This window comes from Protopterus annectens, chromosome 14.part0 (assembly GCF_019279795.1).
Source record: "Protopterus annectens isolate FY-2018-M chromosome 14.part0, PAN1.0, whole genome shotgun sequence".
In the NCBI taxonomy this organism is placed as follows: Eukaryota; Metazoa; Chordata; order Ceratodontiformes; family Protopteridae; genus Protopterus; species Protopterus annectens.
The window spans coordinates 179,821,371-179,848,810 of NC_056748.1; the positions used below are offsets into that span (position 1 = coordinate 179,821,371).

The following is a 27,440-nucleotide window of genomic DNA, read 5'->3' on the forward strand; positions in this document are numbered from 1 at the left end:
CGAGCAATCCTCTTGAAGATGATCAGGGCCCAAGCAGTAAACACATAAAGCATGGGTATCAGAAAGGGCCAATTTGTGCCCACACTTTTGGCATAACGGCAACAAGAGAGAGAAAAGAAAAAAAAATTTTTTAGGACAAGAGAATAAAAGAAAAAAAAGGATACCAGTAATGGTAAAGAAGAGTTACCAACGATGGTAGTAAAGTATTACACTAAGTGTAAAAGGTAAGGAAGTAATACAATAATAAAGTTTAAGAAATTACAACTATGAATAGAAAAACACTTATCATTAGAAAACTGAAGAGCTCAGGCTGATCATGTCTTTTCGTGAAAAGCAGCAAACGAAATTTAGGGTATGTTAGAAGTTGGTGCATTATGGGTAAGGGAGAAGCTCAAGAGATTTTTGGTGGCCATGAGCTAAAGTAACAGCCAAGTCAGATCCAAGGATCGGATCCAAACCCAACAGTGGAAGATAGAATGAAAATTACTAACATCAGATAGTTGCTTAGGTGGGATGGCAGTGTCAGGGTGATACTTAGACTGGCAGTGTGTAGGGGGCTCCCAACTTGAAATTTGCTGGGGCCCCCAAAATGTTAACACTGGCCCTGCCCACACATTCTACAAACACATTTTCCCTGAGTGATGCAATTGTATTGTTGTTTATTGTTGTTATAGGATCATAGGAGGTTATTAGGCTATTGGCCCTGAAGCCCTTATAAGCCTAGCCAAGAGTTTAGCCCATCTTTAGACAAGTCAGCACCCGATGCCACTGTCCAGCAGGGACACGGGTGGAATCCCAGGGGTATATTTTCTGTTTCCCATCCAGTTATCCAGGTTGCGCTTAAAAAGGGGTAAAGAGGTACTCTACTTGATGTGGAGAGGGAGTCTATTCCATAGATTGGGGAGTCTCTTGGACACAAATCTGTCCCGCCAATGTCGTGTTGATGTCACAGACCTAGTTGATGTTGCGCATGTGGGTTACTCGAGTGGAGCTTGACTTGCAGATATGCAACAGTCCCATTAAGGTGGGGGTCCATGATTTCCTTGTATGTCAGTCAAAGGTCACCTTTGAGGAGTCTGTATGTCTGTATGAACCTGAGTAGAGGGACAGGGCTTTTAGCCTGTGTATGGTAGATGTTTGAGGCTCTAGATTCTCCTGGTGAGGAACCTGTGGTCTCTCCAGCTGCTGCATGTGCTTTGTGAGGTACATGCCGAAATGGGCATTGTACTCAATAATGGGCCTTATAAGGGAAGACTACAGGGATATGACCTTTCTTGTCTCTGGATGAGATACCCTTACTTATGAAGTGGGCCATGTAGAAGGATTTCCATACAATGGAAGCATCATGGTGGTCAAAAGTCAGGTTGCTATCAACCTGGGTGCCTAAATCCTTCACGACTGACTGTATGCTTAGGACATTGTTATTAATGTGATAATTTGTGAGGATGTCACTCTCCCCAAAGGGAATGATGATGCATTTTTTAGTATTTAGCATGAGGCCATGCTTCTGGCACATTTGTCTGAGTCAGACCCTCTTGGAGGATGCCTGCATCACTAGGGGAAATGATGACAGCACCCAGCTTGCAATCATCTGCAAACTTGGTCAGCCATAGCCCACTGGTTTTGGCCTCAACCTCAGGAAAATAACAGTCCCCAAGATCGAACCCTGGGGTACACCACTTGTTATGGGTCTACTGCTTGAGGTGACTTCCCCTATTTTAACAATGTGGGGTCTATCAGTGAGCCAGTTTGCTACCCATCTGGTAACATATGGAATGATACCTAGTTGAGAGAGTGTATCTATTATACCCGAGTGGAGAATAGTGTCAAAGGCTTTGGCTAGGTCAAGGTAGGCAGTGTGCACCGTCTTCCCCTTGTCCATGGCTTTGGAGACTGTCTAAAGAAGTCGACCAGATTTCGCAGACATGACCTCTCCTTGATGAAGCCAAACTGTGCTGGATCGTGTTTGGATGTTGCCAATGTCCTTGTTAATGAGGTATAGGATAATCCGTTCCATAACCTTGCAGAACAGTTATTTAAAATAATTTATATTTCATTTGCCATGGGAGGAATTTTTTTAATTATCAATGATAAAAATAGTACCTAAATGCATTAATCTGTGCCAGATTAATATTTTGGTTTTTAGTTGTTTACCTAATTGCCAGGGATGTTATGACCAATGCTCAAACCCTCCTTGAAAACTCACTAGTTCACCTCCCTAATCAAGGTCTTCCTCTTCACTATATTTGTACTGTATCCTGTTAGATAAATTGCAAAAAAACTGTTTTACTCCTATGTTGCTCTTTTATACCAACTACTACTTTTTAAAAATTGTTATAGTTGTAATCTAGCTGTTTTTAACATTTTTTTCTACTTAAATAATATTTGTATGATGACAAAAGGCAATCTGTTAAACTCTCAAAAATGCCACTTCTATAATATCTGTAATCAATGAGTAACTGTTACATGTATGTACTGGAACTTTTCTCCCCGGGCCTCTGCTGAAAAAGGGCTTCGGCTCAGTCAATCATTCCCGGTCAACAAATATAAAATAAATAAAATATGAAATAATTGCATTGATATATGAAAAAAACTTTTTGTGCATATAAAGTAACACATTTAGTCATAATTGTGAATATTCCACCCGAAGTTGTTAGCAACAAAGTGTTCTATATTTTGGTAAGGGAAGTGTGAGAACTTTATCCAACATAAAGTTACTTTCCGTAGTTACAACTCTCACGCGCAGAATCTTGCAGAGATAACATCCAACACTTTATTATTTTTGGTTGACTTTCGCTATTTCTGATCGGGCTTTGGAATCTTCGGACTTTGCGGATATACAATTGTTAGGTTGAAACGGTCAGACGGGTATTGGGCGGGGCTTCCAATGCACACGGGCTGTACGGTTAACACAAAACTGTATCAGTCCAATAGCCTGACGTTATGAGTGCGACGCTTTACGACACAATGACAAGAAAATCATGCGACCAGCCGTAAACAAACGACTGGCAGCAGGGAAACTTATTCTTAAAAGGAGGTTTTAGTAAAGTTAAGCACAATTGCTTGAAGATTGTATAGTATCATAGGATCTATTTCACTTCTCTGGTAACGGTGACTGAGGGCTAAACCTGGTTATTGTATGAAACATTTACACTGGATTCAACTTCTTTCTTCACTTTTTGCATGAAATCATAACTACATCCCCATCTTAAGCAGCAGTCTTCAGGTGCAGAGTTCAAGCAAGAAAATTTGCTTAGCAATGGCGTCCAGCATGGACAGAGAGATAATCCTGGCTGATTTTCAGGTATGGCGTGAAAATACAGGGGGTTGGTTATACTTTTGTTGCAATGCCACGAAGTAGGCGTTGACTGTTGCAACAAATAAAAGCCCCCCTCCCATACGCACACAGCAGCTGCCACCCCCAACCCCCCGTTGCTGGCAAGTTGTTTACTTTGTGCCACCGACTTTTTTGATTAAGCTATGTGATATATATGAATAAATCAGTGGAAGTGGCTGTAGAGATGATACCACACAATAGTTTATGGATATAGATATAATGGGTTGAGGCAGAAGTGTAATCGCATAGCTCCCGCTTAGTACAGCTTGACAGAAAAGTTTTTTAGGTTGAAGCATAGCAGGTTTATCGTCGTTTGTTTTTTTGATTAATTTGTGTTACGAAGCAATGGACTGCTTTGATCTACAAAGCTTTATTGATGAGAATTTTGAGTGAACTTATTTTTAATGCTGCGAAGGTGAGACGTTGCTGCCACATGTAATTTGTTGCTTTGTAGATTAAGCAGTACTTGATTTGGCAGCACGTGGACTTGACAGCATGAATAAAGTGTTACTCAGTAGTAGTTGTTGCAGTTACTGTGTTTTACTTAAGTGAAAATATTTCTTTGTGTTAATTGTGGGCTGATCCAAGAGGACCCTTTACGGCCATGTGAAATAAGAGTTATACAAAGCACAGATATATAGGTTTACACAAGGTGTCTCCTGAAGCATTCAATATACTGAATAATTTCACAGAATACAAGATATAGGTATTAAAGTAGGTGCTTCTGAAAACAATTAGAGGCATAGCACTTTATAATATAGCAACAGGCACAAATGTAAAATAAGTTGTTAAAGACTAATTAACCTCAGATTGCTAATGCAATATTAACATAAACAGTACTAACCTGAAACACAAGGGCACCAGTGCACTGTGTTTAGATTAGCAGTAGGATATTATCATCATAATACCCAAATTACTGTAGTTCTTTTTGTGTATATGTATTTACAGTTATAGTACCCCAGAATGACAAGTTAAAGGATAAGAGAGAGGGGAACGTGGATAGGAATGTAAGCTAGAGCCCATTCATGGCCAGGAGAGGAATTAATTAAATCTTATTTTATTTATTTAACATTTTGTTGACCGGGAATGTCCGACTAGGTTCCACAGAGCCTGTTTTCAGCGGAGGCCCGGGGAGAAATGCTCCAGATGCATGTCTTTGGAATCCTAAAGTAAAAAGCAAGAAGTACAAAATACATAATAGAATCTCAGAGACTTAAATGCCAAGAGACAAGCCATATCTTTGCTAATATCAGATATTGCTATAACTACAAACCAAGCATAATGTAAGGTTCGGTTGTTTTCTGAAGGAGGTGCATTCATTTTCTAAAGGTTGTTTTAGGTCAGTGACACCTGAATCTTATGAGGAATGGGTCAGTGAGGAAATGCCCTGTCATCTGTCTTTAGATTTTATATTTGATGATAATGTGAATGTCCTATTACAAGTGTTGGTTTTATAAATGTATATCATTTGTATTTACTAACAACTTTATTTTTTCTTCTTTGTCATCACTGTGATTAGTTCTTGCTGTTTTAGTTGTAGGTTATCCATGACTGTATTATACTGCTTATGTAATGAATTTTATTTTTGCATTTTTTTTATTTTTGCTTTTTTTAGCAATATTTTACTTTTCAAAGGTGTACAGTATTTATGAGATGTCTTATTAGTTTGAACATATTCTATATGTACTCTCAGTCATATGTATTCAGGTGATTTATCTGTATTTGCATAATTTGTTACCTAACACTGGATGTATCTATCCATGCTTCAAATGAACCCTTAATCTAACTGCATAGTGTTGATTTATCTGTATACTCTTTATTCATCTGTAGTCTATATAGTTTTGTTCACATGGAGCTTTTCTGTCTGGGCCTCCAGTGAAAAAAATGACTTATGTCCAGTTGTACTATCCCTGTAACAAATGTGAAACAAATAAATAGTGATATTTACACACACAGTCTTAGCCAAAAGGTCAAGAAATGATATGTAATAACATTATAAGATAACATTTTAATAGTTGAAAACAAGAGACATGAATTGCAGTAACAGAATTTTTAAATACGTTAACATGCATAGTGTGGGTTAGGTAGGTTGGTGTGTACTGTACTGTGTGTGAGTAGACATGGTGGCTATGCAGACCTTTTCTTTGTGACAGGGTACATTGTTTTTCTGCTGGAAGCTTCTATAATTTGGCTGTTAAATGCATTTGATTCTATCAACTCCGTATTTTTGTTGTTTTGCATTATTGCTTCCAATAATATAACTTTGTGTTGTCTCAAACATGTGCATGTTGGAGGGGTTGGGTAAAAGTTCTTAGTAAAAAAATACATATATCAGCATTATTTCTTCCTAGCCCCAATACTAAGTCTTTTTTTCTTGCTGATTTATTCTTCCATTATAAACTCTAAGCTTTATAAGATCTTACACATTATGCATTCATAATGATTTGTTTACTTCAGCTTAAAATTTTATTGTTGGTCTGCTTACTTTATTTAAATTCACAATTTCTCATTTGTTTCAGTGTTTGGGCAGTCTGAACTTTTAATTATTTTTTTATTGTCTTTGAATTGTTTCTTTGCATTACTGCTAATTCAGTGCACCTGTCCATGGCAGACTTTTTCACTAATGAAAACAACATGTTTGGTATTTCAAATACTTAATAATTTAGTGGAATAATTTGTAGAGGTGGAAAACTCTAACTTCAGGCAGTTTAATAATTCTTGTTGATCCTTTCTTCTGGTTGCTAGTTTGTTAGTATTCAGGCAAGTAAAACAAGCTAAATATTTTGGCATTACGTGTCAGTGATGATTACAATTAAAATAATAGCTTTGTGACTGTGCTGTGTCTGGGTTGTTCTTTTTGCATATGTTATAGCTGGATGTGTACTCATTTACAACTGAATATGTATTAAAGTTGTTTAAGAATACTTGGTTGAATAAATGTTATTTTTGTTGTTATAATCTTTTAAGCAGTGTTTCTTTTATTTTTGTGAATGCATCTAATCCTAATGACTTTTTCTGCAAGTTCTTAGATTCTGAAGATATGAATATAATTACACTTCTCTGTGATAATTAGGGGAGATTTGATTTGTGGTGGTTGAAAAAAAAAACATTCATTTATTTTTTGTTAGATATTTGTTAATTGAGTAAGTTGTTTGGTCAGAAAGCTGTCTTCATCTATGACCTGGGCAGAGGCAAAAACTTAAATAATCAAGTGCATTTGCATTCAAGAGGTAATTTCTTTCAAAAATTGGTACTTTTACTTAACAGCCACAGTATTAATACAGAATCCAGTTTGGAAATACAGAGAGTAATAGCAACAAGTGCAATGTAAGTTTGAAAGTTAAGAATATAAATACATGTACAAAAGGTACAAAAAGCCGAAAGAATGCAGATAGAACACATAGTAAAACATAAATAAAATTTTACAGATTACAACAGGGAATATCAATAGATAAAATGTCTTCTAAATCATGAATAAAATTTAATATACAAATTTGTTTGTTTGTGTCTTTCGGCTTTTCCCAGTTAGGGGTCGCCACAGCGGAACTCCGGTCCGCTAATGATTGGCAGTAGAGTTTTACGTGCTGGCTTGCCGGGCCTAACGCACAACCTTCAACGAAGGAACGCCCATTCACGCTTGTCGCCACACAGAAGACACTCTAACTGAGAATCGAACGGGCAATGTCTAACTGTGAGGCAACAACACAAAAAAACAAGAAGGCTAAAGGAAAGAAAAGAAAAAGTAATTTGTGGGAGCAAGCAGTATGTAGGAGGAGAAAGGTGAGAAAACAAGTTATTGAGACAACACCAGGGAAATAGGTAGAAGTGCCAGCACTGAAAGTGGTTGGATTGTACATTGGCTGTGTTAGAGGCTGAAATAGATGATTAATAGATAAGCTGAGTGAGAGGAAGGATGAGTAGGAGGATGTAGGATTACTGTTGTGAAGAGAGGCTGTGATGTTGTCAGTGTATGGTTTGTGGCTAGGTAGAGGGAGATACAAAAGGTATGTGATGGGAATGGGGGTGAAGGAATAGAGGAAAAACTGGAGGATAGTGAGCAGGGAGAAGTTGAATGGGGAATAACAGAGCGTAAAAAAATAAGCAGGCATGTGAGGAGAAGAGTAGGAAGTAGCAAAGAAAGGAAAGTAAGTGATTTATGGAGAAAGGTGGGTAGTTGATATGATAGAGACACAGGCTATGTATCAATATAGCATCCTTAGATAAGGTGAGAGATGACATAGTTTTGGAATACATTGTGTGGAAGGTTAAGAATTTTTATCTCGCCAGGAGATGAGCAGGCACATAACCATATCTTCATAAATTGAGGTATTTGTTTAAGGGCAAGGGTTTGGAGTTCCAGATTTTACAGATGTTTGAGAAATAGAGTCACCAGCAGAGTGGTTTGCTTTAGTTACTGAGAAGGTATTTTTTATTTTTTGAGCAAAGAAGCTTGTTTGGTGAGTAGAGTTGAAGGGTGCGAGTTAGGATAGGGCACTTTTCAGGTTTGTGTACAAGTTTGTGTGTGGTAGTAGTTGAGATAGGAAATGAGGTAGTTCTAGTGAGTGTAACTGCTTTAGTGGTATACAGTGGTGAGATGTATATGTCACATTAGCAGCAAATTTGGCTAGGTTGTTGTAATACTTGGCCACAAGTCACATTTTAAAACAAAGGCAATATTTGAATCAATAACAATTACTTAAAAGTAATTTAGCAGGGAGTCTCCTCTCCCTTGACATGGTGAGCTCTCAGTCCCCCCCCCCCCAATGTTTCTTGTACTGAGATATACTTTGTAATGTTACAAACTTATAGGTGTGATGCACACACACCAGAAACCAATAAGTGCACAACCACATGCTTTGCTGTCAAAGCAGCACCTGAAAAGCAAGAAGGGATCAGCTGTCATTCTGCATGCACACTTAGCTTTATGTCACCATTCATGAAGGGTAAATTCTGTCCCCACTGGAGAGTCACAGTCATAGCAGGTGGATCATGGCAAGTAAAAATAAATATATCGCTTGGTAGCAGTGGTGGTGTGTCACTCCTTGACAAGCATGTGCTGCTATGGAGTTTGTAATTCTGTCTTGGAAAACAAAATGCAGAAGCCATGTAAAATATCATGACTCAATGAGCAGAGCTTGAGTTGGATGCCTGTAGCTATGATGTAGCAATAACACAGTTTGACATATCTCAAAAGCCTATTTACTGCAGCATGCATAACACATCTGTCACAGTCAAAACCTTTAGCTGTGTGTGACAAGGTAGATGCATTTAAGTCTTTGATGAATTAACACTGGAGTGAAGAATATGTTTCATCTTTTGTTAGAGTTTTTGGACAGTGCTAGAAATAACTTTTAAAGCATCAAACTGGATATTGCCACCCATTCCATCACAGTTAAAGGAAAAGCTTGCCAGTTATTTTATGAAATTGAAGACTGACAGTTATGACTAGATTTGTGACTCATTTACTGTAAATTCAGAAAAACATTTTTTCCTGCACAGCAAGAAAAAGGATAGACTAACTGACACTGGATGTGACCAACTTTAGAAGCTGAAGTTCTGATCTTGGTCACTCCATATGTTTTAGGTAAGTGTAGAGAAGGCCAGAGCCCAAATTCCATTCTGTACTACCTATTTGTGAGATGACAACTTTTTTGTTGTCTTTCATAAAGAGACCGTAATGGAATAAGCTGTCTTTCGAGAATGATTTTTATCAATATTTATTATGGGAAATTATTTGAGATTCAAAGTAGTTATAGTTGTGGTAGCGAGGGGGTAATTTACGCTTTAAGATGCCCATGCAGGAAGTTCTATGTAGGGGAAAGTAAAACGTCCATTGCAACTAGGGTTAAGGAACATGCGAGGGACATTAAGAAAGGAAAAGTGGAAAGTCCTATAGCTATAGTTTTTTGGGGTTATCATAATGGGCAGGTAGGGGGTCTACAGGCTGCTGTTTTGGAACTGATTCATTATAATTTTTATGATGTGTTTGATATAAAGAGTAAGCTCCTTAAAAAGGAGTCAATGTTTATTCTTAAATTTGATACCATGTTTCTTAAGGGTCTTAATAATGAGTATAAGGGGGGAGGTTGGCATAATGGTTAAGGTGTTTACCTTACAGACACAAGGTGCAGGGTTTGATTCTCACCTGAGGCAATTAGCTAGGCTTAAAATGGCCCACAAGGGCAGTTAGCCTAGTACTAAACTATGAACCTATGAACTTATAATTGGAGGTTTTTGATTTAATTATTTAATTGGTTTATCGTTTAGTCATTAGTGGCTTGGTATGTATGATGAAGTGTTTTACAATGAAATATTGTACTCTGTAAGGACAAGTCGAGGCGCTAGAGAGAGGTTAAAAGTTTTTTGTTTTAATAAAGTGTGCTTAATGATATACTGTCATCTAGTCGGTTGTTTCATTATATTGGATTTTTATATCATTGTCACTGTTATGATTTTTATCTCTGTCTAACTATAATCATTTCTGAGGTCTGTAGACCCTGCAAGGCAACACAAGCCTGTTGTCCTCACTAATCTATGTGTGACATGTGGCGTGTAGTAATTGTTACTGTGTACTGAAAAAAAATGATTTTGATTATTTTGAGTGGGTCATGCAAATGCTCCCAAGTTTTTAAGGAGGCATATCGCAGAAAAACTTGGGAATCATTGTTTTAACACTTTAACTTCATCCTTCTGCACCTCCCTTTTGTTCCTTTCCATCTTCCCATACAGTCTGTCAAGTTTGCTGTCCATTGCCTCATTTAAAATCTCTTCTGTCATGCTTTCCTACACCATTCTCTGCCTGTGTCCCATTCTTCATGCCATTACTTTGACTATAAAAGCAGTCTGGCATCCATTGCTTCCCCCTCTTGTTCTGTTTTATCATCCTCTGACTTTTTTCATATGTTAGTCTTTCTTTCTTTTTGCCTTAGTCACAAGGAGGGAAGCATCTGGCTTATCATTTCGTCTTGTTTTGGAATCCATTGTTAAAAGTTCATCAGTGTCATTGTTCATAGAGATAGGGTAACAGTGGATATAATGAAGTCTGCTGTTGTGCAGTCTTAGAGTTATTAGTTATTATATTTAGAAATATGGTGTAGGAGGTCATAATCTGTGTTTTGGTTCATATTTAGCATTGCTTGGTGAGATCACTTAGCAGTAGATTTAGGTGGTTTGCTGTTTTCTCCACTGTTGTGCTGTCTGAGAGTTAGTATGCTTAAAGATGTGGAAGGTGTGGGAAACTCTCTGCAAAAGCAATTGTAAACTTTTGCTTGGTTTAGTTTCAATGAGTTGCATTCCATACTGAATCTTGAAGTTGTAAGATGATTCAGTATATTCCCTATGGGTCAATGAGTTGTATCCCATACTGAATCTTGAAGTTGTAAGATGATTCAGTATATTCCCTATGGGTATATAGCTTTAAGGATATGTTCAGAATTAGTTCAAAATGATGTGAAAATTACTGAACCTACACACATTGCCAACATACTGGCTGACAGGTTCAGTGCAAACTTCTCTCCCCCAAAAGGAGAGATATCTATTCCAGAGGATTGTAGCCCCCCAAACATCTCCAACGCCCAGGTGAGAACTGCCCTCACTAAGGCAAAAAACACAGCATCCATGGGACCGGATGGTGTCCCCGGCTGTGTGTGCTTCATGAACTCAACGAGGAATTAAACCCACAGTTAGGACAGCTGTTTAATCTTAGCCTCACCTCAGGATACGTACCCAAGGAGTGGCGCACGGCGACTGTGGTCCCACTTCATAAGGGCGGTGCCTCCACAGACCCTGGAAATTACCGCCCCATTAGCTTGACAAGCCTTATCTGCAAAGCCATGGAGAGGATCATAATGGAACTCATAAATAAAGACATAGGGAACTTGCAGACTTTGGATCCAACCCAGTTTGGCTTTGTCAAAGGCAGATCCTGCCTCTTAAACTTGGTTGACTTTTTCGAGACAGTCACCAAGGCCATTGATGAGGAAAGGCAGTCCATACAGCCTACCTCGACCTGGCAAAGGCCTTGACACAATACCCCACTCAGGTATCATCGAAAAACTCATCAGCTTGAATGTAAACCCATACATCACAAGATGGGTTGCAAACTGGCTAAGTGACAGAACCCACAGGGTCAGAGTTGCTGTAGCCATGTCAGACTCAAAGCCTGTCACAAGTGGTGTCCCACAGGGCTCAGTCCTGGGTCCACTCTTGTTCGGCATCTACTTTTCTGAAGTACAAGCAAACACAGGAGGGTTATGGCTGACAAAGTTTGCAGATGACTGCAAACTGGGCCATAGTCGAAAACACATCTGACACAGATATCCTCCAGAAGGGCCTCACAGAAAGCGGATAACTGGTGCCAGAGCCATGGCCTGAAGTTAAACGCCAAAAATGCATAGTCATACCCTTCGGGAAAAACAAGGTTACCCCTAGCTACCATATAGGTGGCAATCCACTGAGCACAGAAAAAGTCATCAGAGATCTGGGGACCCAGGTTGACAGTAGCCTTCGTTTGACACTCATGTTGCTAAAGTAGTTAGGAAAACCTTCTATATCACCCACCTGATCATGAAGGGATTCACATCTAGATCAAGGGAGGTCATCGTCCCCTGTACTCATCACTCATTAGACCTATGATTGAGTACAATGCCCCATTCGAATGTATCTGACAAGACACCTGCTGCAGCTTGAAAGGCCCCAAAAGTTCCTCACCAAAAGGATAAAGGGTCTCAAAATATGTCTTATGCTGCCCGACTGAAAGAACTCCAGCTCTATTCAGTCTCATACCGCTTGCTCAGAGGTGACCTGTGCCTGACATATAAGGCCATGTCAAACCCAGATTTGATGAATATGCTTCACCTCAAAAATCTAGATCCCTCAGAACCACAAGGCGGGAGACTTAAACCTTGACACGGTTATAAATAGAACGTGCTGGAGGGACAGATTCATCACCCAGAGACTCCCTATGCTGTGGAACAAAATCCCAGTACATGTGAGGCAGAGCACCTCTCTGGCCTTGTTCAAGAGGAATCTTGACCAATGGATGGGAGATTGCAGATATACCCCAGGGATTACTTCAGTGTCACTGCTTGACAGAGGCACAGCAAAATGATAGGCATAGTTTTTATTCAAACTAAAGGGGTGGCGAAAGCCACATAACTATGGGCTAGGCTTATAAATGCCCTTGGGCAGATAGCCTAGTATGAACCTATGAACCTATAAGGCTAATGAGTTAGCTGCAATAATGTGCACTTCTTGTGGTGTATAGATGTACTAGAGAAATCAGTTGGAATACAGATCTGATGGAAGTTCTCCAGTACCTGTCTATGAGGCTCTTAGTATTATATACTTTTGATGTCTCAGCTATGTACTTTTATAATTTTATGTCACTTAATTGTGTATTTCTGTATTGTTAAGTCCTTAGGAAATATTTTTAGGTCTAAGAAACAGTTCAGTTTTGTAGTAATCTAATTGACTCTTCCTAATTTTAAGGAAAGTCTGATCCTGGTGACCATTTTTAGAGTTGTCAAGGTTAAACCGGTTACTAAAAATACCACAGTTTAAAATGGTAATCTTGCAAAGCTTTCCTCTACATTTCCTTTTACAGGAATACATGCTTATACTAGATGTGAAGGATGACTTCCTGAATATACCCATAACCAGAGAACACAGAAAGTGTCTCAGATTTGATGCAGTTGGTTTCCATTATTAATTCAACTCCTTATCGTTTGGTTTAACCTCTGCAGTCAGCATGTTCTTCAAAGTTCCTGGCTCTAGTAGTCATTTGCAGAACCAATGGCATCTATGTGCACCCTTATCTGGACTACTGCATGATCCAGACAGGACATCCCAAAAGCCCCCAGACACTTTCTGACTTGTCAAAACCTAGGTTGCTCTTTAATCCTAACAAATGCTTTTGATAAATTCAACACAACTTCATCTTTCTGCTTGTCATTGAACACACAGAGCCAAATATCTTTCCTCCTCGAAGTACTCTAACTTACACACCACTTCTTGCTAGTAAAACAGCTGAACCAGATTTCTTCAAATGAATTCTTACTGCTTGCAAGGCTGCACATGAGGACATTTTAGCAGTACTTGAGCAGGTGCAACTGGTAAACCCGCTTTCTTGGATGTCACAATTCTCTTAGCTTTCTTCTTAATAAATGGAATTATCACTGTGTATTTGGTAGGTGCACATCATTCATGAGTTGCCCTTCAGACCAGAACCAAGCAATGCAGATGTTCATCATGTATGCTTGGACATAGCCTTGGGTGCCTGATTAGGAGAACTGAGGACAAAGGGAGTGCAGGACTGCATCCTGAGAAAGTTAACATTTATTCCCCCAACATTTTTGTCAAAGTACTCTGTAGGCACTCTTTTCATTCCTAGAAAACATGTTTCTCATTTACTGTTTTCCTTATCACTTTTCTAACATTTGGAAAAATCTTCTGAAGTCTACTTGGGTTTAAAAATATCTTTGCAAATACTTCAGTGCAAAAATATTGAACCTTCTTGCCTTGAATTTTTCCATTTTTGGGGTTATGTCTTTCTAGCATTCCTTTGTAATTTTACCTTTCTGTTCTCTTTTTCCCAATCTTTTCTAAGCTCCTTCGATTGATGTTTATGCCTGTCAGGGATGAATTAATCTCTGCAGTTGTATGCCATATTTTAGTGAGTATTATACAGACGGTATCTAAAGATTGTGGTCGGAACATTTTTATATGATAAATTTTTATGGCTTGTTGTGCGCAAAGTAGTGCATGGGGCTTAAAGTAAAGTTGAAAAATGCATTTGTGTGCATTAATAGGATGGAACCGAAAAAAAGAATATTAGAAATTAATTTCATGAAACTGTGGAATGGGGGGGAAAAGAGGAGTATTAGAAGCGGACAAAGTGAGAGAGCGGATATATTTAGTACTGATAAAATGAGTTCTTTCCTTTTTTGTTGGAATTAATAGGAAAGAAAAAATGTGGGGCAGTGTACCAAATTAACAAGAGAAGGATGTTGCAGATCCAGAGGATTGTGAAGGAGGAAAATTGTTATATTTGGTAGATATGGGGAAGGGGAAAAAATGAGAACAGTGAGTTAAGGACAAGGAGGGGCATATATAAAAAAAAACTTAAGGTAGTAAAAAGTATAAAAAACCTCTGGGAAAGGAATGGGATGCAATTTCATGTTTTACCAGTGTTTTGGAAGTGAAGATGTATGAAAGTACTACTTAATAAGTGCTTAATGACTTGGGAATGAATGGCAAAGAGGTACATTGAAGGAGACAGAGTAGAAGGAAGGGAAGAGCAATACAGGAAGAGCAATACAAAACAATTATCAAGGAAGTTGAGAATAAGATGAATAATTTGATGGTCCAGCTTCTTGGGTTTTGTAGTTATAGATAAGTAAAAGGTGTGAAAAGAAATGTGAGAAAGATATCAAGAGTATAGACTAATTGAAAGATGAGGTAAATATTATGGCAAGAAGTTATTTAAAGAAAAGAACAATATATATATATATATATATATATATATATTTAGAAATTGAGGATTTGCAAAAAAGTATTTTATAATGTTGTATTTGAGCATAATTTTGAAGATGGTAGAATCAGATATATTGGTATATAACTGAATGTATGAGGAGACGTATGTCGAGAGTTTTTTATTAAATGGATCACTAGGAGGTTGTTCTACAGTTATGCAGTTATGATTGGAGTAACATTGCTACTGAATACTTCTGTGTTGCTGAAGGTGGGGGTTGGGGGTGGTTAGAAAGGATATGAAAAGTTGGGTTAAGACTGAAAGTAGTCAGTAGTAGTAGGATCACAGGGATTTCTTATACCTGCAGGTTGGGTTATTTTTAACAATGAATGATAAAGAATAATTAGCATTGCTTTAGAATGAACTTTTAGAAGAAGGTATGAAAGCTTTGGGTTAAGACGAACTGAGGTGGTATATCAAAAAAATAATGTAGTGGATATTCATTTTTAGAATGGGTGAAAAGTGTTGGGTTTAATTTTTTGAATGGTGTGTGTATTGGTAATTGGGAAAAAGTGTAAAAAGATGTATTGAGGTAGCAAAGCTATAAATTTTGCTCCATTTATCTTTTCAGAAAAAAACCCAGCAAAGACATTTTAGGCAAATATTTTTGTCAGTAGTCTTTTTAACATCTTTACAAATGTCTTGCATGATAATTTAATAAACATTCATTAATAGGAAAGAAAGTAAGCCATAGTAACACTTTTTCCATTTGCATACATTGTATATTACATTTTCTTTCAACATTGTCTAATTTGCAGAATTCCTGCCTTCCCTTAAACCTCACCCCTCCTCCTCATACTGAAATTGTTCCGCTTGTGTTGTTCCCACAGTTTAATTTTATTTCCATGCAGTTTGCTGCTTCCCTTTTGTAAAGATACCTGTCTTCCATTTTTTTAATTTCTTTTACAATATTCTGTACTACAAATACATCTGGTTTTGCCTTGGATTTCACTTTTTAGTAATTGCTTTATCAGCTAATAGAAATAAACTTTACAAGATCTTACCATAGCTAGGCAATTCAGATCCTGTGTCCCAGCTCAAATAATTTCCTTAGTTACAGCCATTTGCTCACCCAATATTTCTGACAGTGTACTCTGTAGGAATTTTTAAAATCTGCCAACTCAGTATACTCCTAAAACATATGTTCCAAGTTATCTCTTTCTTCCTCGTCACATCTTCAACTTTTGCTATCTACCTGATAAAAATTCTTTGAAGTCTACGTAGGGTATAAAATATTTATGTAAATACTTCCAAGAACAAATCCTAAACCTTCTAGACATTATTGCATACTAGGAAGCCATATTCATGTCCTTCCATTGTTCCATTTTAAATTATTTTTCCAGGCTCTCCTTCCAATCATCCTCTGATTTTTATAGTTATTGTGCAGTATTTTATATGCCCTACTAATTATTCCTTTTTTATCAGCAGCTTCTGTTCTAGATTCAACTAAAAACTCTTCCAGAGCAGGTCTTCCCCTTATGATTCCCCTCATCCCTTTCTCTTTGCCTATACACACTGATATCAATTCCTGGTAGGAAAGACGGTCTCTAACTTGCAGTCCAAACATTGTCTTGACCTCATCCCACTCTTTCACCTTTCTCTCTGTAGTTACTTGCTCCCAGTACCTATGCTCCTTTGCCAATTTTCTCCAGTAAATTCCAGCCTTCTCCTGCCTGTTTTCTGTACCCCTACTTGCAGTCATCCCTGTTAGCAAAATCTACTTTCTGCATTCTCGTATTACCTTGGTTATTGGAGTACTTTCTGCAATTTTATGATTATAATACTCTGTATCCAAAATCTCACTGTCTTCTTATTTCTTGAGCGTCCGTCATGCTTTATCATCATCATCACCCCCTTCCACTTTGAATTATAACCTGCTTGTGTTTTTATATCTATATGTCTCTATCTCTCTCTCTTTATATATATGTATACACACACACACACATATATGTATGTATATATATATATATATATATATATCACTCTTCCAGTAATCCTAAACCACCTTGTTCTGTTACTACAATTTATCCCACTTAACTCTTTTTCTCTTCTTCCCCTCCCAGATAAATTCCTTCAACTCTTTATTGTCCACAGCTTTTCTTCTGGTTGATAGAAATATGCTTGACCTGTATATAAAATTAAAAGGACTGAAAACATTTTCACTTTATCTTACTATCTGTCTATATCTATAAACAAGAGCTTCCATTTTTTTTGTATTATCTTTTGCTTAGTCTCTTTCCACATATCCTTAGCTGCAGTAACAGAAGCTTTTTTTGATCTTACATCTAAATACTTTGTCTTATGTCTGCCTAAGTATGGGTTTTGCTAAACCAATTCATGTGTGTGTGTGTACGTAATTAATGGCTATAGCCTTTGTTTTGTCTTTAATTGCATCTCCCAGAAAATCTTGAAACTGTCTCAAAATGTTCCATGAAACTGAGATGTCCTTTTCCAGATTTATCAGGTGCCCGATAATATAATCTACAAATAAAGCCCATGTTTCTTGATTACCATACTAATTCTTTTTTTCTTTTTCTTTCGGCTGTTCCCATTAGGGGTCGCCACAGCAGATAATCTGTTTCTATTTCTTCCTGTCCTCTGCATCTTGCTCTGTCACACCAACCACCTGCATGTCCTCTCTCACCACATCCATAAACCATATCTTAGGCCTTCCTCTTTTCCTCTTACCTGGCAGCTTCATCCTTGGCATCCTTTTCCCAATATACCCAGCATACCTCCTCAGCACATGTCCAAACCAACGCAATCTTGCCTCTCTGGATTTGTCTCCAAACCGTCCAACCTGGGCTTACACTCTAATATACTTATTCCCAATCCTGTGTACCCTCGTCACACCCAGTGAAAATCTTAACATCTTTAACTCTGCCACATCCAGCTCTGACTCCTGCCTTTTTGTCAGTGCCACTGTCTCCAACCCATATAACATAGCTGGTCTCACTACCCTCTTGTAGACCTTCCCTTTCACTCTTACTGGTACTCGACTGTCACAAATCACTCCTGACACTCTTCTCCACCCTGCCTATACTCTCTTCCACACTTGCCATTACTCTGAACTGTTGATCCCAAGTATTTAAACTCATCCACCTTCGCCAACTCTACTCCCTGCATCCTCACCATTTCTCTATCCTCTCTCTCATTCACACACATATATTCTGTCTTAGTCCAGCTTACCTTCATTCCTCTCCTGTCTAGAGCACATCTCCACCTCTCCAGGGTCTCCTCAACCTGTTCCACACTCTCACTACATATCACAATGTCCTCTGCAAACATCATAGTCCACGGGGACTCCTGTCTGATCTCATCTGTCAACCTGTCCATCACCACTGCAAATAAGAATGGGCTCAGAGCTGATCCTTGATGTAATCCCACCTCCACCTTAAATGCATCTGTCACTCCCACTGCAGATCGCACCGCTGTCACACTACCCTTGCACATATCCTGTACCACTCTTACATACGTCTCTGCCACTCCCAACTTCCTCTGCTTTCTCTGAGTCCACAAAGACACAATGCAACTCCTTCTGACCTTCTCTACTTCTCCATCAACACTCTCAGAGCAAACCTTGCATCTATAGTGCTCTTTCCTGGCATGAAACCATACTGCTGATTACTAATCATCACCTCCCTTCTACTACTCTTTCCCATAATTTCATGTTGTGACTGATCAGTTTTTTTCTCTCTGTAGTTACTACAGCTCTGCACATCACCCTTATTCTTAAAAATCAGTACCAAAACACTTTTTCTCCACTCCTCAGGCATCCTCTCACTTTCCAAGATTTCATTAAACAATCTGGTTAAAAATTCCACTGCCATTTCTTCTAAACAGCTCCAAGCTTCCACAGGTATGTCATCTGGACCAACAGCCTTTCCATTCTTCATCCTCTTCATAGCTATCCTTACTTCCTCCTTGCTAATCCATTGCACTTCCTGATTCACTATCCCCACATCATCCAACCGTCTTTCTCTCTCTTCATTCATCAGCCCCTCAAAGTACTCTTTCCGTCTGTTCAACCTCACTCTCCTCACTTGTGAGTATGTTTCCCTCATTATCCTTTGTCACCCTTACCTGCTGCACATCTTTTCTAGCTCAGTCCCTCTGTCTAGCCAATCGGTACAGGTCCCTTTTCTCCCTCCTTAGTCTCCATCCTTTCATACAACTCTCCATACACCTTATCCTTAGCCTTTGCCACCTCTCTCTTTGCCGTGCACCTCATTTCCTTATACTTCTGTCTACTTTCTTCATCTCTCTGACAATCCCACTTCTTCTTCACCAACCTCTTTCTCTGTATACTCTCCTGTACTTCCTCATTCCACCACCAAGTCTCCTTTTCCTCCTTTCTTTGTCCAGATGTCACACCAAACACCTTTCTAGCAGTCTCCTGTACTAGCTCTGCTGTAGTTACCCAGCTGTTTGGTAACTCTTCACTGCCACCTAGTGCCTGTCTTAACTCTTCTCTGAACTCCACCTCACAAGCACTCTTTTTCAGTTTCCACCATTTGATCCTTGGTGCTGCCCTCACACTCCTCTTCTTGATCACCAACGTTATTCTACAGACCACCATTCTATGCTGCCTAACTACAATTTCCCCCGTCACCACTTTACAATCTCCAATCTCCTTCAAACTGGCCCTCCTGCATAGGATATAATCCACCTGCGTGCATCACCCTCCACTCTTGTATGTCACACTATGCTCCTCCCTCTTGTTAAAATACGTATTCGCCACAGCCATGTCCATCATTTTTGCAAAATCCAATACCACCTGACCTTCTGCATTCCTTTCCTTAACACCATACCTACCCATCACTTCCTCATCCCCTCTGTTCCCTTCACAAAACATGTCCATTAAAATCTGCTCCAATCACCACTCTCTCACCTTTGGGTACAGTCATCACCACTTCATCCAACTCGCTCCACAATTTTTCTTTCTCATCCATCGCACACCCAACTTGCGGAGGATATGCACTAACAACATTCGTCATTACACCATCAATTTCCAGCTTCATAAACATCACTCTGACATTCTTTTCACCTCCAAACGCTCTTGGCATACTGTTCCTTCAGGATAACCCTACTCCATTTCTCCTCCAATCCACACCATGGTAGAACAATTTGAGCCCGCCTCCAATATACCTGGCCTTACTTCCCTTCTATCTGGTCTCTTGCACACACAATATATTAACCTTCCTTCTGTCCATCATGTCAGCTAGCTCCCTCCCTATACCAGTCATACTGCCATATCGTTGAATTCCTGAGTCCCTTATTTTATTTGCCAGTGACTCTAAATATAAAGCAAATGACAACGGGGAAATTGGACTGTTTTGTTCCTCATTCTGAGCACAAGTTATCAGAAAGGAGACCTCCTACTTTAATTCTTGTTTCTCATCCTTCATATATCTTCTTAACCTTGTTATTGTGCCAGGGAATGCAAATGCTTCAATTACCTTCCTTATTAAATCCCAGCTTACTCTGTCAAATGCTTTTTCTGCATCAAGACCCACCAACAGCAGCCACATTTCTCACATTCTGATTACCTCTGATTCGTCATTGTTCTAATAATGTGAAATGCTTGCCTTCCTTCCCCAAAACCACATTGATCCATATCTGTCAGTTTTGGCAACACTTTTGTCATTCTCTTAGCTAGTCTAGACATAAACACTTTATAATCAAGGTTTAAAATTGAAACGAGTCTATATGAAACTTGGTCTGATGGGTCTTTACCATCTTTAGGTGATACAACCACTCTAGCTTTCTTTCAAAATGTTGGTGTTTCCCTTTCTCTTAAAATACTGTTACACTATCCCAGATCATTATCATTTTCTTTCTTTCTAACTTCCAAACTTCACAGGCTTACCATTTGTTTTTGGAGACTTTTCAGCAGATTGATTGTACATCACTTTTTTTTATCTCATCTCCTCCTATCTTAACTGTTAGTTGTTGGGGCCCATCTACATCCAGCCTTGGCATAACTAAGTGTTTCGTAAATATTTCCATTTGTGCTTTTTCTTGATTTCCACATTTATCAGGTTTATATCTGAACATCAAAGGCTGATAAGTCCGACGCTCACAGCTTCGAACTTGAAACCCCGAAAGCTGACATCGAACCGCAGAACGCCATAGAGTGCGGGAAGGGAAGATTTCCCTTTACTGCACTATAGTGTGATCTCTGAGTTGGTATATTTAAGTGGTGGGGGGTGCAGAGGGGCTTGCCCCCCTGCATAGAGCTTTTTTTTTTTTTTTTTTTTTTGGGTAATTAGTATTTTTTTTGTACGTTCGATATTGTCAGCTTTCGAGGTTTGCAGTTCGAAGTTGTGAGCTTCGGACTTGTAAGCTTTCGATCATCTGATATAGACCCCATTTATCTGCTTTATAAATATTTTCATAAAATTTCGGAAATGTCTGTATTACCTCTACAGGACGTTAATTCTAGGTCAGTTAAAGTTTTTGAGTGTAGCTGTCAGTCTGGTACATGTTCCTATTAGGAGGGTTAAACTTCATTACTTGAAGATATACATATTTTTGTGTGTTTGTTTTAAGTTAGTAGGTTATGAGTAGTGTTCTGAGGTGTGTTTTTTGAGGGTTTTTATTAAAACAAAATTCTTGTAAGGTGTGATTTAGGTTCAAATGGATGTGACAAGAAACAGCTGTATAAACGATTAACTTTCCAAGCATTTAGTGTATGCATGTAACATAAACACTGAAACTAGACATTTAAAAAAAAAACTGTTAAACATTACAGGTGGTAATAACTTCTTATCATAATGGAAACCATTTCCATATTATCCTTGAATGTGAATGGTCTCACAGGTATATACCAAAAAAAAAAAACAGTAGTGAACTGTATTAAAAAATGTAGAGAGCAAATAGCAAAGCTACAGGAGATACATTTGGAAAGAACTGAGCATGTGAATTTGATAAAGAAAGGATTTCAAGATGGTTATTAAGCGGAATATCTGGGACAAAGGAAAATGAGAGTACTTGTATTAATTGCTAGCGGAGCTCCAGTAGTAATAGTAGAGGGGAAAAAAGATAATCTTAGATTTGTAGTTGTAAGGGACTATTGGCAAGGGAGGATTACACTGTCATGTATTTATATTTCACCTAAAACTGCTACAGTTGAGCTTCAAATTTTGGGAGAAATAATCAGCTTTCAGCAGGGAATATTACTTGCAGGTAGGGACTGGAATTTGATTTGCAACAAGGATGATGTGTCGGGGGGGGGGGGGCTAGAAAGGAAAATATAACAAAAGAGGGTAGTAGATTTTTGAACAGATGTATGAAAGTTTTGGTATGGAATATGTGAATTCAGTAGTAGGAGGCTGGACAGTAATTATATTTCACAGGAACATGTGCATGTAATTGAAAGTTTTTAAATGGATCCAGTAACTATTTCAGGATCATACGCCAGTAATAAGTAAAATAAAAATGCATGGTAATGACATAAAATTGGACACTGGTGCTTCCCCACCTGTCCGTTAAACAGGGAGGAATTTAAGGAATGTGTAGTGGAAGTCATTAGGGAGTTATAAGGGAAGATAGAAATTTTTTCAGAAAATATAGCTAGGGAGAGTGGGATAAAATGAAAGTGAGCTAAAAATAGGGTAGAAATAAAAGAAAACGTGAAATGGCTAAAAAGTAACAAGAATTATTTAGAGAGCCTGACAAAGGTTCAAGTATTGCAAAATAGTGGGGACCTCACAGTACAAGAAGAGGCATAATTGCAGAGTGCTAAAGAGAAAATAAAGGACTACCTTAATAATATGCATGAGTGTATAAAGACTACTGTTAAGAAACTGTTTTTTGATAACTGCCAAGCATAAAAGCTTTTAACATGACAGCTGAGGCAACAGAAAGTAGAAAGGGTTGTTGCCAAGTTTAGAGAGCCTGTAACAAAGAAAATAACTCCAGAGGTTCTGTAGAGGTGTTGGAAATATTTTAGAACTTTTGTGAAAATCTGTATAAAGCAGATAAATGTGGAAGTCTAGGAAAACTGCAACTAGAAATGTTTATGGAAGAATTAAATATATCAAAGTCAGAGGTAGATGACGCTCATTTATTAACAGTAAAGATGGGAGGAGATGAGATAAAAATAGTGATGTCGATCCATTCTACAGGAAAGTCTTCAGGAGTAGATGGTATTCCTGTGGAAGTTTGGAAGCTTGGAGGGAAGAAAGTGTTAAAGATCTGGAAGGTTTGTTAACAGTATTTTAAAAGGAGGAGAAACCGCAACATCCTGTAAGAAAACTGTGATAGCAATAATATCTGAAGATGTTAAAGACCCATCAGATCCAGCTTCATGTAGGCCCATTTCGATTCTAAACCATGATTATGAAGTATTTATATGTATAATGGCTAAACGAATTGCAGAGGTGATGCCAGAATTGATAGCTATGGATCAGTGTGTTTTTTGGAGAGGAGGGAAACATTTGACAACATTAATAGAGCAATGATGATCCAGAGGGAAGCAGAATGTAAGAAAATACCAGTGTTGTCAATGGGTCTTGATACAGAGACGGCATTTAACAGAGTAAGCCTGGATCTTATGACTAGGGCAGTGGAAGTATTCGCATTCCGTAACACAATAATAAAGCTAATTAGGAGGATATATGAGAGATAAGAGGCGAAAATTAGTGTGTGGGGGGGTACTCTTTGATAAGTTCTGTTTGAACAGAGGAACCAAGCAGAGGTGTCTTTTTTGCCTTTTGCCAGTGGCTCTACATATAATGCAAATAACAAAGAAAGCACGGGACTCAGAAGTTCAAGTATATAATTGGTGTGGTAATTAAGAAAAGTTGGCTTTATTTTGGGATGATATTATTTTGCACCTGATAAAATCAGAAAATGACATTTCATTGTTGTGGAACATTCTAAGACAGTTTCATGTCTTTTCAGGATACAAAATGAATGAAGATAAAACAAAGGCAATAGCTGTAATGTATGTACCCGCATGCAGAATGGTTCAGCAATACCCATGTTTATGGGTACATGATAAAATGTCTTAAGATTCTGCATTAAAAAGATTGTTGTGGCAGCTAAGGATATGTGGGAGGAGACTAAAAAGATAATACAAAAACTAAGAAACTGGAAGCTCTGTTTTATTGATATGGCTAGCAAGATACAAGCAGTGACAATGTTTTAGTTTCTTTTAGTTTTATATACAGGTCAGGCATATTTTTATCAGCCAGAGAAGTTGTGAATAGCTGTTAATATAGAGTTGAAGGATTTTATCTGGGAGAAAGAGGGCAAGAGTCAAGTGGAATAAGTTAATCTTTCCAATGGAACAAGGTGGTTTGGGATTACCTGATCTGAAGGGGTATTTCAGAGCTGCACAGTTAAGGCATCTATACATAGCACAAGCAGAAAGCTGTAATTCAAAGTGGAAAGGGATGATGATGAAATGAGGGGAAGCTCAAGAAATAAGGAGAAACTGGGATTTTGGATGCAGATCCTGAAGGAGAATAACGCTAACCATCCAAAATGTTATATTCATGAAGAAGCAGAAAATATTTTTAAGAACTGAGCCAACATGGGAATGAAGAAAGGAGATTCTTCTGATAGGGATGACTGCAAATAGGGGTACAGAGAATAAGCAAGAGGGGGCTGGAATTACCTGGGGAAAACTGGCAAAGGAACCAAGGTACTTGGAGCAAATCATTAGAGAGGGTAAGGTAATAGAATGGGAAGAGGCCAAGAATACAGTTGGACTGCAGGCCACAGATTTCCTTCCCTATCAAGGATTATTTTTATTTTTTATTTTATTTTACATTTGTTGACCGGGATAGTTCGACTGGATGCATGTCCATTTTCAGCGGAGGCCCGGGGAGAAAAGCTCCAAGGGTAAGCAGATACAGCATTACATAATACCAGCATTACATATTACAAACAGATTATTTACAGAGATTACATAAGTAAGCAAGTTAAACAAGTTCCACAGGTTAAAGTTAGTCCTGAGCACAAGTCAGGATTAAATTAAATTACACAGTAAACTGGTTAACAGATTTTTACACATTCAAGTTAGCCAGCCTTGATACATTGACATAGCCAGTTAAGTGACAAATGTTGTTTGAGTCTAGTTTTAAATTGACCTAAGGTGGAAAGTAAGGTAATATCAGCTGGAAGAGAGTTCCAGGATCTACTTACAGAGTTTGCAAAGAGAGAATCACCGGCTGTGTTATTAATTTTGCTAGTCTGAATTAGTAGTTTGTTAGAGGATCGAAGCGGTCTAGGATTGTTATAGGGGGTGATAATATTTTTAAGTGCAGGAGTATTGTCCGGATTATAAAAGCTACAATACCTTACCAGCACTTTACCAGATGACATTAGTGACCACAACCTAACCTATATCATAAGAAAGAAGAATATTGCTACTAATGCCCCCACCATCCGAACATCTCGTAGCACAAAAAACTTTAACCCCATCCTATTTAACATGGAACTGAATGCCTGCAACTGGATACCCCTACAAAGTCTTCCACTAGAAGAAGCTGTTCAATATTTTAACAACACATTCCTATCCATCCTAGATAATCATGCACCAAAAAGAACTGTCAGAGTCAAAACTAAACCCGCTCCCTGGCTATCTAAGGAAACAAGGCACAAAATGTTACTCAGAAACAAATCCTGGATAAAATGGAGAACTAGTAAATCTCCCTCTGACCAACAGACCTTCAGAGACTTAAGGAATAGTACTAAAAAAGCTATTATCTTAGACAAAAAAAATACTATAGCAACCTCCAATCAATCAATCATAATAATCCCCAAAAATTCTGGACAACCTTGAATAGACTTCTTCACCCTGGACAAACTACCACCCCCTCTCCCTCTGGATCCGAAAATAATTCCTCCCAGGAAACTGCCAATGCTTTCAATTCCTTCTTTACTAATACTATCAATTCTCTGGCCTCTCACCTTTCCTTTGACAACTCTAGCATCCCTGCTCAAGCAGCATCTACTCAACCTTCCTTCACGCTACAACCTATCTCTACCACCTTCATCCAAAGATGTATCCAAAAACTAAAACCATGTACCCCATCAGCTGACCAACTTCCATCTGAATACCTCCAAAAGCAGCTAAGGCTATAGCCTATCCCATATCCATCCTTATCAATAGAACAATTAAGGTAGCATACCTGACATCTGGAAGATCTCACACATTATACCCCTGCATAAGGGAGGTAACTCAAATGAATACTCTAATTATAGGCCTATAGCACTCTTATCTCCCCTAGCTAAAATCATGGAAAAATGTGTTCACTTCCAACTAATGAACTACTTAACTAAAAATAACATTCTAACTCCCTGTCAACATGGCTTCAGGCCTTTTCACAGTACTACCACTGCTCTTCTTTCCTTTACTGACTTCATAAACTCAAACCGCAATAATAACATTCTTTCCTCTGCACTCTTTATTGACCTATCCAAAGCTTTTGACATGGTCAACCACCCCCTCCTCATAAAAATACTTGAATCTCTTGCTTTAGAACCTAAAGCTATCCTTTGGTTTACCTCCTACCTCACTAACAGAAAACAGGCAGTCCTCTGGGAAAACAAACTCTCCTCTCTCCTTCCTATTTCTCTTGGTGTCCCACAAGGCTCCATTCTTGGGCCTCTCCTTTTCTCCCTTTTATAAATGACCTACAATCAGCTATCCCTCAAGCTACTTGTATACAATACGCTGATGATTCCACTCTCATTTGCTCAGCTAAAAACATTCCTGAGCTACAAACTATTACTCAAAATGTATTCCACACAGTAGAAGCTTGGTTCCTAAAACGCTGCCTACTCTTAAATGCTAAAAAAACTAAACTCCTCCTCTTTAAACCAACTACTAGATCCCCCACTTTAGATTTCTCTATCTCATCTATTAATGGTACCCTCATATCAGCTGACCCCACTACCAAACTGCTAGGTGTCATGATTGACAACAATCTTAACTATGATTGTCACATCAATAACACCATTAAAACTGTAAACAGAAAAATGGGCTCCCTTTACAGAATTAGAACATTCTTAACCCCTGCAGCCAAAGCTACTCTTGCCCACTCTCACCTGATTTCAACTCTTTTCTATGCCTCACCAATTTACACTAACCTGAAGAAAAATAATCTCTCAAAATTGGCTAACACATATAATAGTATTGCTAGATTTGTGACTGGTAATCAATTTAGAACACACCACTGCATGAACCTTCAACAACTTCACTGGCTTGAATTAGAAAATATGTTGCTTCTTTCCCAACTCTCCTTTGTCCATAGAGCTCTGTACCAACCTAATAACACTCCTGCACTCTCCAAACTTTTGACCCCCTACTCTAACCTGAACTCACTTTGTTCCTCCAGTAAACTACTAGTAACTTTAACTAAATCCAACAACCTTGCTGGTGACTCCCTCTTCTCTAACGCCCTTGGCAAACACTGGAATCAACTTCCTTCTGAACTTACTTCTATTCCAACTCCTATTCTGTTCAAACAAAAACTCAGAAGCTACCTTAAAAATCAATGGTTATGTCCATGCTGTAACCCCGACTAACTCTCCCTATAACCACCTCTACTCCTCCAT

General features: G+C 38.4%; 1 protein-coding gene across 1 annotated transcript in view; it reads left to right on the forward strand.

The window, feature by feature from the left end:
* The first annotated feature begins 2,968 nt into the window (after nucleotides 1-2,968).
* The window catches only part of FAF1 (Fas associated factor 1), a 5,915,525-nt gene continuing 5,891,053 nt past the window's right edge, over nucleotides 2,969-27,440 (forward strand). Inside the window, exon 1 of the mRNA XM_044055943.1 lies at nucleotides 2,969-3,304. Coding sequence (XP_043911878.1) covers nucleotides 3,260-3,304 — 45 coding nt within the window. The 5' untranslated portion in view covers nucleotides 2,969-3,259. The remainder of the gene's footprint in view (nucleotides 3,305-27,440) is intronic.